This window comes from Pterocles gutturalis, unplaced genomic scaffold (genome assembly GCF_000699245.1).
Source record: "Pterocles gutturalis isolate BGI_N339 unplaced genomic scaffold, ASM69924v1 scaffold8619, whole genome shotgun sequence".
In the NCBI taxonomy this organism is placed as follows: Eukaryota; Metazoa; Chordata; class Aves; order Pterocliformes; family Pteroclidae; genus Pterocles; species Pterocles gutturalis.
Window position 1 is genome coordinate 3,911 of NW_010130584.1, and position 19,037 is coordinate 22,947.

Genomic DNA, 19,037 nt, shown 5'->3' on the forward strand with positions numbered 1-19,037 from the left:
ATAGAAAAGGTATGGTGGTCAAATGTCTCATTAGTTTACAGATTGACACCCCAGATGATTCTTTCATCAAGAATTTTACCATAAAGTAATGATAGATTTTTAGTGCTGCTGTATATGTATGATAAATTCTTTGTAAAGTTGTTAATAATTAGACTAAATAAAAATAAAATTGCAATGTAGTTATCCTAAGATATGTAAAATCCCATGTACTTATTCTAAGATATGATTAAATAAATTATTTTGGTATGTTCGTATGTGTATAGCTCTGAGGGATCCTTGAAGTATGTGTCAGAATTTGTTTCCGTGGTCTGCATCTGGGAAGAAGATAATTATGTTCAGCTGGGTATTTGCATCCACTTCACATTTTTTAATCCAGAACACTAACTTGTTTTAGTGAAAACTGTATACAGTTATTTGGACAGCAGAATGCCATTTTAAAGAATCTATGAAAGCTGTCTATTTTTGATGTGTCCAGGCATCGCGAAATGTAGGCACAGTCCCTTCAATAATGTACATTATGCACAAATTGGAAAATTGCACAAAAATGAAGAAACAGCACTGCCATCTATTGGACAGCAAAATAAATTATCCTGTGCTATACAACTACAGAACAAACGTTTTACTTCAACCTCTGCCTGTTTTTTCCCATTTAAAGTATAATCAATTATTTTCGCTTTCTATGTATTTAGGATAAGCTAATCATGTTAAATATCAGTATGATATTAGTTAGAAGTAACACATAGAAATAAGATCTCAAGAGTCCCAGTTAGGCATTAATTTGACCAGCTCTTTCCTTCAGCACTGTAGTAGCACAAATGCCATTTCCAATAGCTGTCTTCATAAATCTGGCAATGTCTGAATTCTGGGCACCTAATGGAGTTACCACTAAAGAAAAACACATGCTCTGAAATTTAGAGGTTTGTACTGGACATGAAAACTAATTAACAGTCTCAATAATATTTGTCTTAAATTGTTTATTTTAAGTGCAAAATTTATAGCATTCAGTTTGGTGTGGGGGGAAGAAGGAAAGGGATGGTTTTTGTTCAGCAGTACTAAGGGCTGCAGGAAATTGTGATACATGACAGACTTATGATCTGGCAGAATGTTTCTCCTGGGGTTTATAATTAGTGTCATGTTACATATTTCTAAGTATTATATCTGGATTCAAGATAGTAAAGTATCATCCCAAAACCTGCAAAGTCAGCAAGCTTGATGTTATTTAGTTTTCTAATTCTTTTATTCTTCACAGGAATCAGTGGACCTATTTACATTAGCAAAATTATGTCCATATACACACTTAGAGGCATTATCACAGCATCTGAATGTATGCTTTCTCAAATGTATCAAGATTTACAAGGTTTGGGAGTACATTGGGGTTACGAAGATAAGTTAGGAACTCATTGGCTATGGGCAGTGCCCAGTGAAGAGAAAGTGAGTTGTTCCCTTGACTTCAGTGGGTGTTACATCTATTCCAAACTGAAATTCATATACTGATCTAATGACCCAAAATATATCCTCAGTCTATTCCATGTGAATAATGCTCACCTATGGCGAGATCTCTTGCCTTCTTAAATGGGGATTTTCAGTATCCACAACATATCTTTATTGTTTTTAAGATGGGTATGGCTGTCAAGGAATAAATTTAAAGAATGTCCAGTTTTCTTACATTTCAAATTTTGTTATTATCATTAAGAAGTAATGATTGTTATCATTAGATAGTAATATCACTAGGTAGTAATGTGCCCTATTAGAAAATGGGAAACTTAATCATACCTTTTCTCTTTCAAGACAGTAGGTGGAACCTAATTCACATAAATGCATCAATATTGAATCATCAGTATTATGTAAAATAATACATTTGCATTAATATATGTGTTAATTCATGAGAACAGGAACAAAAATTTCTAGTATATGAGAGATACATTTAAGAACAGAAATAAGTAATAATCCATTGTATAGGTTTTGTCTTTTTTATGGTTTAATAGTTCTTCTTTATAACGTAAGTTTGTGTTTTTGAAGGAGGGAATCAACAATAGAATGCCACCAGCTGTATTGTGTAAGGGTAATATGTTTTAATACTGACCCCTAGTGACAGAATTATATTTTTGAACTACTGTGCTGCAAGGTAAAAGGATTTTGTTGGATTTTGTGGTTTGTATTGTTATTTTTTACGTTAGCACCCATTCTTCTGATTCCTATGCAAATACAGAGTTAACTCATGACATGAACAGATTTCTGCTTTGACTTTCTCTTACTGTGTATCCATAGTGTAATGGGTGCCTTCTAAAGAAAAAGAGAACTCGGTCATTGCCTAAGATCTCATAAGATTTTCCTGGCAAGTTATGTATTGGCTTCCACTGAAAACTGCAAAATGTTTTCTGGTAAATTTCTTCCTTGGCAGAAACACTGAATCAAGGCCTAATGCTGGGATGCCATTCAGAAATGGGTTCCCACTATGACTTCAACATCACATCAGATGACTGATGTGCAACACATGGACAGCACCTAAATCATGCCTTGCTGGCAGGTGCAAAATGTTTCACTCAGACGGCTGTAGGTTTTCTGTCTTAGCTGCATGAAGGTGTGCCTATATGGAAAAGTTCCTCTGTAGACTCAGACACTGTAACTGCATTTTGTTCCCAGCTCTTCTTTCACACACACACACAAAAAATTGTTATGCATTTTCCTGTTTGTTTGTTTGTTTGTTTGTTTTTAAACTTTCTTGACTACCAGGAGCTGTATTGAAGACAGAGAGCAACACAGAGCATTCATCTCTAACACAAATCTCATGTCACAACATCCTAAAGTGCGTGGGAACTTAAGTATATCTAAATAATTTCGGACAGAAAATTGAACACTTCTAAATTGGGATAATGGTAACTATGTAGAAGTTCTACTCTTTATAGATATAGCAAAATCTTTTGGGCTGTTTGTACTCCCCTACCTTCAAAGCCTTGCAGTATGATCACTATTTATCTTAGCTGTGGAAGGCTGGAATTTCACTCAGAGTATGTGTGTTGTCGCCTGTAGCTTCCCATGGTAGACTTCTGTCAGATCAGGTGAAACTTTTTTCTTCCTGGATGGACACTCCTAAGCCTGGGAGAGAAAACTGTGTTTTATGTAGTGGCACAAGTACAATGGTTTCTCTTGAGTGTGTATCCCTACAATGACATTCGGTGATATGCGCTGGGATGAATTATACTTTTTAAGAATTAAAAGTGGCAAGGGTTATTTTACTACATTCAAGTGAATTTCAGACAAATGTGTCAGTACTTTTACACACACTTTTTCTTTGTAGCATATTTCTAAATTAAATGCAAATAATTTAAGTGTATGCTCTAACTTACTTTAGTATAGTGTGAAGTTATTTATTTTAAGTATGCATAAGAGAATTGCAGGTTTATTGCTGATCATGCAAACTTAATTCTGTCCTGCTGTGAATTTAATGTTGCACTGACTGTGGCATGTTCTCTAATTGGACTGTGATACACAGAAGGGGTAAAAATAGGCTTTCACACATAACTGTAAACCTTTTGGCTTTCAACCTCAGGAATTTTATCTTAACATAGTAGTATACGTGTACTTTCTTAGAGATTTAATTTTAAGAGAGGAAACTAAAAGCATAAGTTTCTCTGCTCTGAATCATCCTAAAAGCTTGAGCCTTTAGCAAGGCAAAGCAGATCGCTGCTATTTGAGATAAGTTCACGGTTGTCCAGAAAAGACTTATTCAGAAGTGAAAGATCGTGTCAAGTTTCACAGTCCAAGTACTATGTGTAGAGAGACTGACTTGGCAAGCTTTTTTGTCCTTCCTCAGCTAGTGCTTCCAAAGATGAAGAGCCGCCACTGTCTCCTCAGTCCGTGTGTTCAGATAAGTTTTTGTGGGGACCCTGCTCTGGCTTTTTCTTTCCTTCCCTTACACCTCCATGAGGGCTGCTCTGGCAACTCCTGAATGTTCTCTGTTATTTTGCTTTTGTAAGAGTGTGGATTCTAGACTCTGAACATTTGTGCCAAGTTATTGATTTTTGCATGCACGACTTCTTAGATCAGAAAAAAAGAGGGATAGTGTCTTTTTCACGAGCTTATCCTGGCTGAAGAAGCTACATGGGTTCTTTAAGGGGCAGAAACGGTTTCTATTGCTGAATTTCAAGCCTTTCTCATGATAACAGACATATCAGAAATTCTTAATAAAGGTTGCAAATAATATTATAATTGAAAGGCTCAGATGTCATTAATAAATAGTTCATTATCAATGCCCCTGTAATGTTTTAAATTAGGTATACTACAGTTTCAGAACTGAGATCTATGAAACTTTGTCAGATGAGTTCAATGGCAGACATTAGAAGATGTCAGCTAAATGAGAGTCAGGTATTACAGTCTCTGCAAACCCAAGCAGTTTAAGGTTTTATTGCTTCCAGACTGTGAGGTTTATTGAGTCTGGGGTTTGTTGATGTTTTAACAACATACTTACCATTAAAAAATAGGAATAGAGGGTTCAGTTCCTGAAATGAAAAATTAATATGGTTTGTTGATATCATCAATATTTTTATTGTAGCACAAAGGGGTCCTAATTTGTAGATCAGTCTCTTATGCTAGATTCCATTACTCAGAATAAACACACTGACATTAATTTCCCTTGTATAGTGAAGAAAACGGAAGTAATATTAGTCTTTAAATAAAATACGAGTGACTATATACAACAGTCAATTGCTTTTGAAAATAATTAAATCACAAAGTGAAAATTTTTGTAAATGCAGAAGACATTTATTGGATGTGATTATTCTGGTGGCATAACAGGGCAAATGAAGAATAATACATTTAAAGGATAAAAAGGAAGATATTTCTTGAGGTTTTTCAAACTTCAGTTTATGATATTCTTTCTTAGTCAGAAACTACATAATAGAGCTGGATCAAAAATGCCTTGTGTGAAATAGACGTAATGCGATTTTACACAGATAGAGTTGATTTTTAAAAACGTGTGTGTAATTAGATGCATAATTCTTATGCATAATTTACATGCAATTATGTATGAAAATGAGATATGCGCAAGCATAAATGGCTAGCTAAGCACCTCACACACAATCACAGTAATTTTGCACAGAAATTAAACATGCTGTTACAAATACATTTGGAAAATGAAGTCCACAAGGAGTCCAATGGCCTTTGTGAGGAAGAAAAATTTGAGTTTTTTCTGAGCAGAAATTGTGTTAAATCCTCAGCCAGAAGGGGGGGTGTAAACAGCATAGAAATGAATAAAAATATAATTTAATATAACCAATTTATGTTCTTTTGTGGTAGAAGAAGCAATACCAAACATGCTTTACCATTTTTATGATGTGTCAATCTCACTAGTGTAAATTAAGCACAATCCAGAGTAAACAGTGGTGTGAAGCTGCACTACTGCTCTTCCCCTCTCTCTCCCCTCCATGGGAAGTTGCTTAGGTTAGGGGCTTGGGGGGCAATCTCAGTGGTTTCTGGCAGCTCTTTGAACACTGATAGTTGCTTTTTCCATTAGGCTAGACCTTCTCTTCAGGAGGAAAAGCTAGCTGGACCATTCCCTATGCACTAAAAGTAAATAATGCATTGTCTTTCTTGCCATGGCTAGGAGGCTTCTTTGGGGACCAGAGCTATTATGCTTTATGTGATGCCAACAAAGAGGGGGTTCTTGCCCCGGAGAGGTTACAGTCTTAAAAAATAATTAACAAAAAAAAAAAAAACCCACAGAATTTTGGTCCAATTTTTACTGGTGATTGTTTTCACAACACTCTACCAACATCTGAGCTTTCCTATTGCACCCCAGACAACTAAAGCAACTATATATTCAGTTCAGTAAAATTCATATACATTTCCAAGGTAACTGTTTAAAAAAAAGTGTGTATTGTGAAACTTTTGGTAATTATTTTATTGTCAACTATTAATTTGGTTTTTGCGGTAAAAACAGGACAGAAAACATGTGTTTTAATAAAACTCTCAGCAATTATTCTTTGAGTCCTGAGGGATCTTTTAGAGAATTTTCAAGAGCTCTCTTAATAAGTTGTTACAAGGTATATTTAAAATTAATAATTTAGATTAAATGTTTTATTATCTGACCTTTTAATGTCTGCTTTTTCAGTGATACTTGAGAAAAGTCTTTTAGCTATTCTTGAATACAGTAATTTGAATTTAATTGTAATCAGACTTTTAGTGTTTCACTACAGGGCATGGTTAAGGTCATTAAGGTACCTGAACCATGTATACCCTGGTTAAGGTAAATGCCTAACCCTGTTAGGTTAGGCACTCTGATGATCATAGCCATATTCTCATAAATCATAACATTTGAATGATTTCAACTTTATTTTGAGCTATGTAATTTCTACACCTATCTTGTCTGGTTTTTCTTGTTTGTTTGTTTGTGATTCAAATAGTCAGCTTCTGCTTTTCAAAAAAACATGGTGATATTGCAATTGCAACGTCTTTTTTTTTTTTCCCCCTTGTCATTGTCTTCTTTCCTTTTCCCTAATCTTTCCTCTTGATGATTAGGGAAGTTGATGTATTTTGAGTCTTTATACAACATGGAGGGGAAAAGCTATGGATTTATATAATTTACTCCTTTTCCACATTAAAAAATATGTACTTTTTTTTCAGCTAAACCAAGGCTTCCTTCTCCCTTGAGGATGTAATCTTGTAGCGGGAGCACAGATAAAGCGCACAATCTCAGTAAGATGTGTCTGAAGCAGAGTGTGTTGTGGAGGCAGGGAGAGAGGTGAATTCTAATCTACACTAGGCAAAGACAATGCTGGTAAAAGCTTCTTCCTCTGACTTTTATTTCCATATAACAAAAAAAAAATACACAGTGCATATCTCTGCCTAAGATGGAAGGGAACGAGGACCTCCGTACTTAGATATTAATGTTGTAGTATTTCAACACCTTAAAAACTTAAGCATATTCATTCTTTCAGATTCTGTGTTCTCTGGAGGGCTATGGGGTAGGAGTGTGTTGAACTATGGACTCCCTGTTCTTCCTTCTTCCCTCATAACCTCCTCTGTACACACCTCTGTTACCAGGACACAGCATTGCCCTCAGGTGTTCACAGCCTCTTAAAATCTTATTCTCAAAGGTACTGGTTACCTTCAACTCTCATTACCTGCTGTTGTCACTTCTAACATAAATTTTTTTTGCCTTGTGATCCATTGTGCTACTTGATTAAACTAGACTTATGAAACTGTGATTCAAAATGAATCTGTGCAGAAGTAGAATGCAGGATTGAAATAAATATGTATGATCTTCTAAATCAGTGGTTCTCAACCTTTTTGAACTTGAGTGGCACTTGAGAAAATGGGCTGTGCTCTGTACGTTGTTGAGGTCGGCTCTGAACACACAAGGAGCCATCACCTTGCTCTTTTGTTAGGCACTTGTGTACTTGCTGGCTTTATGCAAATGATAGTAAATCTGCTTATAATATTATTGGCTCCGTCATTCAGTTCTATGTATCATCCTGGAATCAGTCAGTTATTGAGTGCAGTATAGGAATAGTAAGTCCTGTACTTATATACTACACCTGTGAGATGCAATGATGCATTTCATGAGCAGTGGACCAATCCCATAAATCCTGGAACTTCTGTGTATCCATTGTACAGGAAAAAGTGTTTGATTTTGGTTATTTTTTCTGGATAAAGTATGTGTGTATACACTGTGTAATGCTGTAAATCTGATAGATTATGGACATGCCTTATTGTGCATGGCTGTGTGCGTGTGTGGTGAGTCTCTCCCACACTTTGCCAACAGGTACGTCATGTCATTGTTACATGTGCTATGGAAGTTATGTTTTCCAGTAAACCTCTGATACATGTGGTGTATAGCTGATACTTACATGTGCCGTCAACATGTCCAGGATTTTTTTGTATACTGGAGCCTGGGTAGAGCTACAGCACTCCTGAAGCTGTAAATCTCGATAAAATTTTTGCGGGGAAGAGAAGACAATATTAACCACAGAACCTACAAATACAGTGGCCTTACCTAGGTCAAACAAACAAACAAACAAAAACCCAAAAAACCAAAACAAAACAAAAAATAACCAATAAAACCCCCAACCAAACAAACATTTTCAGCTCTTTATCTTGTCAAGGAGGGAAGGGAAGGGAGGACGCCCAGATAAGGAGAAATCCAGCTGATTGAAGACAGTCTGAGGAGCGCAGTGCAGGACATCGAAAACCTTGGGATTCACTTCTGAACAGAGACTGAAGTGCTTGCACTAAAGTTACTGGTGCTCCAGGAGTATTAGTTAGCCAACACCAAACTGGCCCTATACCTTTATGCTGCACCCAAGCGAATAACCCTACTCACCTTCAGTCCCTGGGTTGCTGCATTTTCCCTTGCTTTCCAAATTGGGAACTACGGCCTGCCTGCCAGCCGTCCTTACACCCATGCTCTAGCACTGCCTGCGATCTGCCATCACCTTGTAGCTGAGGAAGAGATCAGGCTAACAAACCCCCTTAGCCTCTGCTGATTCATTCCAGGTATACTCCAGAGTATCTGCATCCTCTTCTCTGAAAATCTGGTTTGGAGATACTTGCACTAGATCAGTTCACAGAAAGATCTATGTTGTGTTGCCTGTGTAATAAGATTTTATAGCACAGGTTGGCATGTATTCTGCTTTCTGTCCTGTTTGCATAAGAGCATGGCCATCAGCATTCCTGAGGTTTTTTTGTTTTTATCAATGCCTTGACAGTCTTAGATAGCATAACTGTTTTTTATACGTGTAATACTTCTAAGCTTGTGTTTATTTTGTAACTGTGAAAGTTACCAAAAGGTTAGATTTTTTTTAAATGCTGTTTCAGTAAAAGTAAGATTTTTCACATCCAGATTTCTCTTATTAGTGTGTTGACAGAGATTTAGCAAAATTATAAAAAATGTACACTCTTCTGTTGTTGAAGTGCTTAGATACGCTTGTATAGAGATGGGAATGTTTGTTATGGTTTTGATACAGATAAAATGTATTAAAAGGGTGTATAAAAAGCAGTTGCAATGAAAACTCAAATCGCCATCTGCACATTTCCATTGCTAACAATATTGCCAACTTTTGTTTAACAAACAGATGAGCCCAATGTAAAATTACTAAAAGCAGATAGTAAATTGGACATATGCCTCAAATCATTTGATCAAATTTTATATACAAACTCAGAAGGAAGACAATTCAATTTTTATAGCGTGCTGGTTTATAATAACATTGGAAAAAATGCCACTGAAACAAACATAAGATGATATTGACAAAGAAATAAGTTCCTTTTGTTTAGTAGAAAGCAAAGTTTTGGCAAGAAGGTCAACAAAAATCTTAAGTTATGAAATATCTTATGGCATTTGAAGAATGTAAACTGCATTTGTATCAGTAGTCTCTTTTGCCTGTGGCAAAGAAACCAAAGAATACATGATGAGGTGGTAACCCAGAAATGTATGCCTTGCCAGATTTGTTAGAGCATGGTAGTTTCCCCTCAGCCAGGCCAGGTAATGTCTTCAGGGTGTGCATCAGTTGTAGTTTACTATCCTTGTAAGCCATGTGACCAGTTGCTTTCAAATACATTGTTTATCCCAGATATAGAATGTGAAGTTGACTTTTTTCTTCTTTTAAAAGGCACTGCCCAGATGAGTGCCGGCAGCAGAATAGCAGTGTTAAGACACAGTGTGCACAGGCCAGTTCCTTCTGCTGTGACTGAGGAGTAGACCCACATGACTATTAGTTTTGCAGCACATCAGATTTAGTTATTTGCAAATATATCCTCTAGTAGTGCAGCTGCCTGCACCTTCTTCTGTTTCCTGCCTGGTAGTGTTTCTTCAACTGTTTTTTATTGGCTGTTCTCTAACCTAGATCTATGAAATGACCCTTAAAATAATCCCAACAATTTAATTTTATTTGCAAGCAAAATAAAATATTTTGCAAACAAATAAAATGACCGGTTTTGCAGGTCTAGCTCAGAACTCAGACACCCCAGCATTTGTCCCAGCACTGCTGAGGGGCAGCACCCTTTAGCCATGACTGCAATGATCATTTGGGAGCAGCGGGAATATTTAAACTGAATCTGCTGCTGATAGACTAGTTGATGTGGAACCACAGTCAGAGCCAGCCCTGAACTTTATCCTGGTGTGGTTGTTGTACTCCTGCTGTGTACATCAGCTTGTGTAAAGCCAGCACAGTAATTCCTGTATTGCACTGAACTGCACCATGTGCACCTACTCTGTAAGAGTGGCAGAAGTTTGCTGTACTATGCTTATGCCACCTAAGTACCCAATCACAGAAATGTACAGAGACAACACAATGACATGATATTCCGTGCACTATGATCCTCATTAAAAATAGGGCTACAATGACTATGGGGAGAGGTGATAAAACTCTGCAGAGGCATTTGTCTGGAACTAAAGATACAGAAATTCTGTATCTTTGAAGCCTCAAAAAGAATCCATGTCCTAATAAGTTAAAGAATACAGAAGTTGCTTTGTCTGCTTAGGTCGTGCCTCTTGAGCTTCACATTGTGAGTCAAATATATTTAAGGCATCAGAAAGAGGGGTATAATGCTTCATTTTTTAATTTCAATTTCATACTATAATTTTGAATATAAACATCAGTCTTGCAATTTATTGCAGGTAAGCAATATTTTATATTCTTAAAATATAATAATAATTTAGTTGGTAAATATAACACACTAAGAAGAAAAAACTGGTCCTAAAATAACAAATATTTCTTTTTTTTCTTTGTCATTTTGCTAGTGCTGTTGCTGAGGCTGAAGGAATTGAGCCATTAGTAAATGCCTTAAATGCTCAGAGGGATGGAGCCATTGCTAATGCTGCCACAGTGCTAACAAACCTGGCCGTGCAAGAGCCATTCCGCGTAAATATCCAGAGTCACGGTATTATGAGCGCACTTGCAGAACTGTTACACTCAACCAACAGCCAAGTGCAAAGCAAAGCAGCATTTGCTGTAGCTGTGTTTGGTTGTGATGCTGATGCAAGAACTGAGGTAAAACTCTTCTTCAAGGTTATTTGTAACGTTTCTAGATCCTGAGGTTGGTGTTATACTTGCCTAGGATCTTTGTTTTTTGTATGTGTGTCCTAAAAGTCCTGGGGTTTCTAGATAGTAAATAATTTTTCACTTTCATCATAGGCTGTTTAGCTGAATTTAGCTCCCTTTGTCATGAGAACTTGGAAAGGGTTTTTTTAAATTTGTATTTTTACTGATGTATTTGCTCACACCAGATTAATGTTTTACAGCTTTCTGGTGGCTTCAATGAGCTTTAACCAGGGCTATATCTTAATCCACATGTTTATGAGCAGCTGCAACTGTCAGCTGTATTTTGAAGATGAGAAGTTCTGTCCTCTTTACTCTCCCTCAGAGTTGTTCTATTGCCCACTTTCAAGGCCTGAACAGCAATGTCTGATTTTGATTTATAAGATAATGGATGTGCATAGAGTAAATGTAATTCAAATAAAACTTGAAATATAATTAATCCCTTGATCAGTGGCATCCAGGAAGTTGAACTTTTCACTGTTTATCAATGGTCACATTATTTTCTTTTTATAAATAAGAATGATGCGATGTACATGCATAGATCATAAGCTGGGGATTTCTCATGGGTCAAGGCTGTTAATTAGGACATGAATAAGGGGCATAGAGAATTAATCTACCTCTTTCAGTGTCCTTAAAATGTCTTTCTCTTCAAAAATTCAAATCAGCGATATTTCCTCCAGTGTGTATAGAAAAGATACTGAAGCACACAAGAGAACAGGATGTTAATAAGATTGTCATACATACAATACAATACAAATTCAAATATATTGTGATGTAAATTAGTTGCTAGGAGGCAACAGAACACAGAAAACGCTGTGTAACTCCGTGCTAGCGTTGGGTTGCATAGTCTCTTTCCACATTGCAATCTAATAACTGAAAAGCAACCCAGAGTCAGGAAGGGTGTGTGCCTTGAGCCACTCTGAAGCTCACTTCAGCTCCAGTCTATGCAGAGTTCACGAAGGAGAGAATCCCCATAAGTGGCCTTTCTACCAGCCCAGCATAGCTCATCTGCAAGGCTTGAATGTTTCAGAAGGTAAATTTCACAGACTGTTCTGGCTGGGACAGATGAAATATGCAAGTGGCAATGTCTTCATTTTTTTTATAGTTACGAAATGCAGGTGGACTTGGACCACTTGTTGAATTGCTGCATTCTAAGAATGAAGAAGTCGGAAGAAATGCCTGTTGGGCTGTTATGGTCTGTGCAAGTGATGAACTAACAGCTGTTGAACTATGCAGGCTAGGGTGAGTAGAAATACTATCAAGGGGCAGAGGAAAGATTTTTGTGAGAGAACTCTATTGTTGATCTTTACATGTTTATAGCAGAATAACAAAGGTAGGCTATATTTTCTGGTAAGCAGAAACTATTTTTACACCACTGATGTTACAGATGAAATGGTATTGATTTTAAGTAACTGAAGTCTTAAGAAAAAAATGCAAGCCTGAAGAGAGAACTGTCTGGAATTATAAAAACGTGTATTGTTTCTGTGACTGAATTAGGCTTTATCTTGAAGATGTGCTTATATCAGTCAAAATTAGGGACTACAGTGCCCTGTACATATGAAACTGAAATTAAGGTTTCTGGCTAAGTTCAATATGCGATAAATTTTCTTTATTATACACAGGCTAAATTTGTTTTGCAAACGCTGGTTAACCACAGGTGTGCTGAAGTGTCTTGTAAAAGAGACTCCCTTTTATTCCTTCTTAGAAACTCCAAGTTCCATATATCAATATCTGAATTACACAAGCTGTTTTAGGTTATAAGAATTATGGCACAGTGCTCCTTACACGGGGTGACTCTTTTAGTTATTGTTAGATTAAAATATATGTAATTTCCCTGCTCCCTCTGCTGGACACTTTTCTGATAACTGCACAGATACTTAAAATCCATCTATGAGGGCATTCTGCAGAGTGAGAATCTCAGAAATTTAGGTCCAGAGAGGACCTCAAAGTGATGTTATTCATCTGCCCACTGCAAGACTAAAATCAGCTACACTGACATATTTTTGCTTGTTAAGTGTAAATACCAGTTCTGAGGGGGTTTCACAACTTTCCAAGGTAACCTGTTCCAGTGCTGAAGTATCCTTACAATGGGAAGGGGTTTCTGAGTTCTAAATATCCCATACAGTAAAACAATTCAACTACATGCTGTCCTACTTTCAGTAGGATTGAATAACCACCTTTTTATAGCAATTAGAGTTTAACTTACTGATTTTCTCCCATTCCATGTCCCTCTTTCAGTTTCCTTTCCATGGCAAAGTAAAAATGTTAAACTTTTTTGTTTCGAAAGCTTGTATCATTTTGTCACACATCTCTGAATTTCTCTCATTTATTTATGCCATTTTGAAGTCCTGTCTCCCAGCCTGGATGAGGTACTTCACCTGAGGTCATACCACAATCAAATAAAGCTCAGTAATTTTTTTCTGTGTCTTGCATATAGCACTGTTCTTATTTAATCCCTTCTTTGTGACAGTATCAGAGTAGGACTCTAATTTATGTGTCCTTCCAGTTTGACAGCATATTATTGATAATAATACATTAAGCATAGTTTTTCAACCAGTCAGGCACTACTTCATTTTATTTTCATGTAGATCATATTTCCCTGACTTGCTCATAAGTATTCAAGTAGGAATATGTGAAAAGACTTATTAAAGTCAAAACATATCTCAAAGTCAACTTGTATCTCATATCTACTTCTTCTGCCTATACATTAAGTCAGTTACCGTATCACAGAAAGGATTAGATTGGCTTTACATGATTTATAATTGACAAATACATAATGGCTATTTCTTATCATCTTATCTCTTGTTGCTTGCAAACTGGTGGTTTAATAATTTGATATGGTGTCCTTTGGACACTGAAATTTGGATAAATGATCAGTATTATTTCCTTGTTCTTTCTTTTTTGAATCTAGATACTATCTTTGCCCTTCAATCTCCTGGCACCTAGCCGGTTCTCCCTGAATTTTCAAATATAATTATAAATATTTCAGAGGTTGCTTTTGACAATTTATAGAGTAGTATGGGGTAAGTCTCCTCAGGCACTGATAACTTTGCCTCTTCAAACTTATTCTAGACATGTTAAGCCTACTGTTTCCACCTCCTTGTTAATATTACTGGCAGGCATCTGCTTGCAACCTTTTTTATGAAAACTGAAGCAAAAAAAGGCATCAGGCACTTCAGTCTTTTCTGTACCATCTGTTACGAGTTTTCTTCCCACATTGAATAATAGGCCTTCGTTTTCCTCTCTGACTTGCAGCATATGAAACATTTATTTTTGTTTCCATCCCTGAATACTTGCATCTCACTTTGCCTGTAGGTCTTTTGTTTTTTCCCCTTACTTTTTCTTCCCTGTTGGAAGTGTCATTTCTGTATGAGGCCTTTTTTGGCTTTTGGGTCTTTGCAAAATTTTTGACACAGCCATATTTGTCCCTTTTTGGCTTGTCTTTCCTCCACATGAGGATAATGTGCCATTGTGCCTGTAATGTCGTCTGTCTTTGACTCTGCTGTACTCATTAGGCTTTTCTTACTCATTTTCCCCTTTAAATTTCTTCCCTGCATTACTTGCTGGTTACCTGACTTTGTTGCCGTATGCTGTGTGACAAATAGCCTGTACTGCTGTTTTACTGTTTTCTCCTGTTGCTCTCTTCTAAAAGAGAAGGTTGTCATTTGCCTTGCCTGAAAAACTTGTTCTCTGGAATCCGTCTGATGTACCTTCAGAAGTCTACATTGTAAATGTCCACAGCTGAGGCTCCCTGTGTAGTTCAGAGAGAGAAATGGGCAGTCTAAACATGGAGTTCATTATATATATATATAAAATTGATTCCATAGGATGCAAAGAATGTCTGCACATGTGTATAGACAAACACAGATAAAAATTTGAATATACACATACACACAAACACATATGAATATCTCCCTCTTTTTTTCTGTTGTTTGCATTCCTAAACAGTTCCGAAACTGCACTATGCTATGTTCTCCTGATTGAACTTCGTTCTTCTTCTTAGTGACCTTTTCCTAAGTTTCTCTGGTCAGAAGTTATCAGTATTGTTTTTCAGTGCCAAAACCAGCTTAAGGAATGAATTCCTGTTCACCCATGTCCCAACATGATTTGTTTTTACGTCCGTGCTGCAAAAATCCTGCACCTGGTGATGCTTGTGTTTCCATGCTCATCTGTGTTTTGCAAATCTCTGCCAACTCTTCCTCCCCAAGCACAATAACAGTCTTAAACCAGAAGGATTCACACACTGTGCAATGGAATCTGCAAATTGCATTACAAGTTGGGGAGAGAGAGTGATTCCCCAAAGTGCATCATATGGCCAGCTCTGAACATTGTTCCTTTTACTCTGCTTTTACATCCTTCTTTTTCTCAAGTTCTCTGTGGTACCTAACATCCTTCTGGTAAAAGGTTGTGGCATCCTGTCACCATTTCCTTATGTAACTGTTTAACTGCCTACAAGAATTGCTTTTTGCTTTTAAGCACTGCAAGGCATTTTCTTCCCTTAGAGAAAGAATTCTGTGCAGTACAGACAGCTCCTTGCTGGTTCAGGGGCCACCAGGCTAGCACTTGGAAATGAATCTGTCTTGGCCTTGGCAATGCTGAAGACGAACTCTGAATTGTATAATAACAATTACTTGGTACTTAATTATGAATTAACCTTTGTATTGTGTTTAACAGTGCTTTAGACATCCTAGAAGAAATTAATCTATCAACAGGGCGCAAAAATAACTTCAGTGAAGCTGCTCTGGAAAAGCTACTTGATAACAATCTTTCCCAGAAGTACAGCCAGACGGGTTATTTATCACCAAGTAATATCATTACTGACGGATTCTATGATTGTGGTCGGGTAAGCAACTTTAAATAAATTACTTAGACTAAAATTTTCTTCTTGATTTAGAAAAAGTAAGAGTACTATAGCAAAAGTCAGAAGTTTCCCAGCTTTTATACTAATTTCTTTTGACTACCTTCGTTTATGGATGAAATCTCATCATCTTCATGCCATCCCTCAATTGTGATCTTCTTCCCAATCCTATGTAAGCTTTGCAGTTCCTAATTCCTTTCCGGATCCTTTCTTTTGGCATCTTTCCCTGCAGTATACTTAACACTAACCTGACACTGAATGACCTATGGACTTCTTGTTTGTTTAGTTTTACATAAAGAAGGAGAGAGTTCATGTTTTCACCTTGGTCGTGACCCTTTCTCTCACAAAGCACTGTTTATATATAAAGAATGACTCCACTATATCACTTGTTAGTGCTGTGTTCAGTTTAAATCTGAGAAGGACTTTTCAAAATGCCCAAATGAATTAAAAATACCAGTCTTACTGAAAATCAGTGAAATACTTGCTCCTAAAGCACTTGGTTGCTTTTGAGAATTCTGTCCTTTATTGTGAAGCCTTCAGAGGCAGGAACATTTCCTTTTCTAGAACTGTTTGGAATTATATAGTAACAATAATTACAAGTTAAATTATTTATAAACAATCTTTTCTAAGAAAATTGATGAAGAAAATGCAATTAAGAAGAAACCAATTTCACATATTTTGGATGTCTTTAGAAGTTCTTATGTAAGTCTTCTGATAGAGATTAGGAATTCTAAATAACTCTTTAGGTATCTTAAATATTTTTTTCTTCATCTTTAACTGAACAGAAAATCTTGTCTTTTATTCTAATTTTCTTGTAGATAAAACCTGGAGTGAAATTTCTATCTTTGGAGGAACTGAGTATGCAAGAGCTTACTGACCGTCGAGCCATAATCTTCATTAATGCTAAACCACAAGAAGAGTGAGTCATGTTTATCTACCAACATTTACTGCAATAGCTCATCTTTTCCATCACTTCCACTGTTTCCAGTATGAACTACATAGTGTATATATTTTTACACATATATAAAATAGATCTCAGCATAGTGCTTCATGTCCTGGAAGGCAAGAGATCTGTATTTTATAAAGTAAGAATTTGGAAAATAACTTTTTTTTTTGCTCTAGACAGAAATGGTTTATTCAGTTGAGTTGCCTTTTTTTAACTTAGCCATTAAGACTCATTCATTTTACACCCTTCCTGATGGTGAGACACTCAGTGTTTTCTTAGTTGTAACAAAGCTTGTCATCTGCCATAATAATTATGTCAGCTAAGCCGAATGTCAACATGCGACAGTGAAACCTATGATTTGATGATCTTCTTGTACAGACAAATGCATGGAATTTTAAGCACAGCATCCCAAGAGGCAGGACAAAGCCAAGCATCAAGCTTTCAGGCTTGATAAAGAACCTGTGTCCTTTTCTTCTCTGTTTAAGTTGAAGCCAGCCGAACAAATCTTCTTAGATTTGAATGCAGGAAGTTGGTACTGGGCTTGTTTAACTGGGAGTCATCTCCTGTAAACAGTCTTGCAGATCAAAGAATGCTCTACCAATATTTGCAAGTCCAAAACCTTCTTCTCTGTCAACACATCACATATTTGGTTTACAGTATCATTAGCTTCCCTTTTAAGCTTGTATATGACACCATAAAGATGTCTGAGAATATCTGTGACAAATTAAACTTCCATGCTCTTTGTTGATCCCTAGAGTTGTCTTTAACTATCAGGTTTTCTTTCTTTGAGTTTGATACAGCTTCTTGCCTTTGCACCTCGGCAGCAGTCTTAGTCCCCAGTTATTCTTTTGTCCATCATTTGGTATTCTGTATTTCATTTTTGATCCATGAATCGGTATCTGGTTTATTAGTGGTTATGTTATTTCTTCCACTTACATACTTTCTATTAATATATTTACTGTGCTTTAAAATCAGAACTCCATTTTCATAGCTTAACATGCAAATACTATCTCTGCAAATAATATGCAAAAATATTTTGTTCTATTTCAGTGTCCTTGCAGTAGAGGAAAAGGCACAAGATTCAGCTTATGAACAGACTCTCTTGTCACCTTCTACTTCAAGAAAAGGCAGTAAAGGAAGGTATAGTCTTAAGATTTACTTGTTATTGCTCTCTAACATTAGAAATGGAATTCTGACTGAAAATAGTTATAGGAAGTTTCCTAACAGAGTACAAATGCTCAGATACAATGTTAAATATGTTTTTGGAGTCTTGCTTTCACCTCCTACTTGCAGTAATCTTCCTCTATCTTAGTAATTATTTGTCCTCCCTCTTCATGCTGTATTTGAGTTTGGCTGTTTTTGCTTTCAGTAGCCCTGGGAGGCAGTGAAATGCTGTTATTTTACAGCTTGACAACCGAGACAGAGGGAAATTAGGGTAGAGGTTCTTTCTCACTTTAGAACCTAGACCCATTAAAAGTTCCTACTCTGCCTACATGCAACCCTATTTCTAGATTAGATTTCTTCCAATGAAATTCCATAGATGACTAAAAGCTGAGAAGGGTGTCCTCAGGATTGTCCCAGTTTTGACAGCAGCAAACCTAAAAATGCCTCACTCTTGCAGGGCTCCCTGTGATCCATACCATACACTAGGTACAGTCCTGTGGTCCTTTCTGTGGAACTGATCTGGTGGGCTTGTCTGCTCACACCAAATAGGTCAGAATCTCTAACCTTGTTGTGAGAAGTTAATTTCCTTCTTTTACAAAAGAGGATCTGAGCCTGCTCCTCCCACTTGCAGATAGCTGATAACATGATATTTGGGATTTAGCAGTCTCATTCTGGTTTGTTGTAGCTGTTCACTAACGAAGAGGCATAATGAACAGAGCTTTCTACTTCAGCTGTTACGGCACTTATCTGAGAGAGTCACCAAAGTTCTAGTCCTTGTCTTGATGATTTTTTATATATATAATGCTTAGCCCTTAGTTTGTTCCCATGGAAGAAAACTGAACCATGGTCTCCCGACTGAGCTGGTAACTATGTACAACAGCAGCACAATCACAACCACAGCAGTGGCTTTCAGAGAAGGCCAGAATGCCTAATTCCAAGGAAATGTTCTGGATTCCAAAACCAGTCTAAATAGGGCCTCCTTGCCATCAGTGGTATGGTGTCTAGTCCTTGATAGGAACATGATGTAACCTCCTTG

General features: G+C 36.8%; 1 protein-coding gene across 1 annotated transcript in view; it reads left to right on the forward strand.

Annotated features, from left to right (window-relative positions):
• Window positions 1-19,037, forward strand: part of ARMC3 (armadillo repeat containing 3) — a gene marked incomplete at its 5' end in the record, with an annotated part of 30,972 nt that overhangs the window by 3,183 nt on the left and 8,752 nt on the right. The window contains 5 exons of the mRNA XM_010080267.1: window positions 10,736-10,985; window positions 12,139-12,275; window positions 15,708-15,876; window positions 16,710-16,810; window positions 17,888-17,977. Coding sequence (XP_010078569.1) covers window positions 10,736-10,985; window positions 12,139-12,275; window positions 15,708-15,876; window positions 16,710-16,810; window positions 17,888-17,977 — 747 coding nt within the window. The remainder of the gene's footprint in view (window positions 1-10,735; window positions 10,986-12,138; window positions 12,276-15,707; window positions 15,877-16,709; window positions 16,811-17,887; window positions 17,978-19,037) is intronic.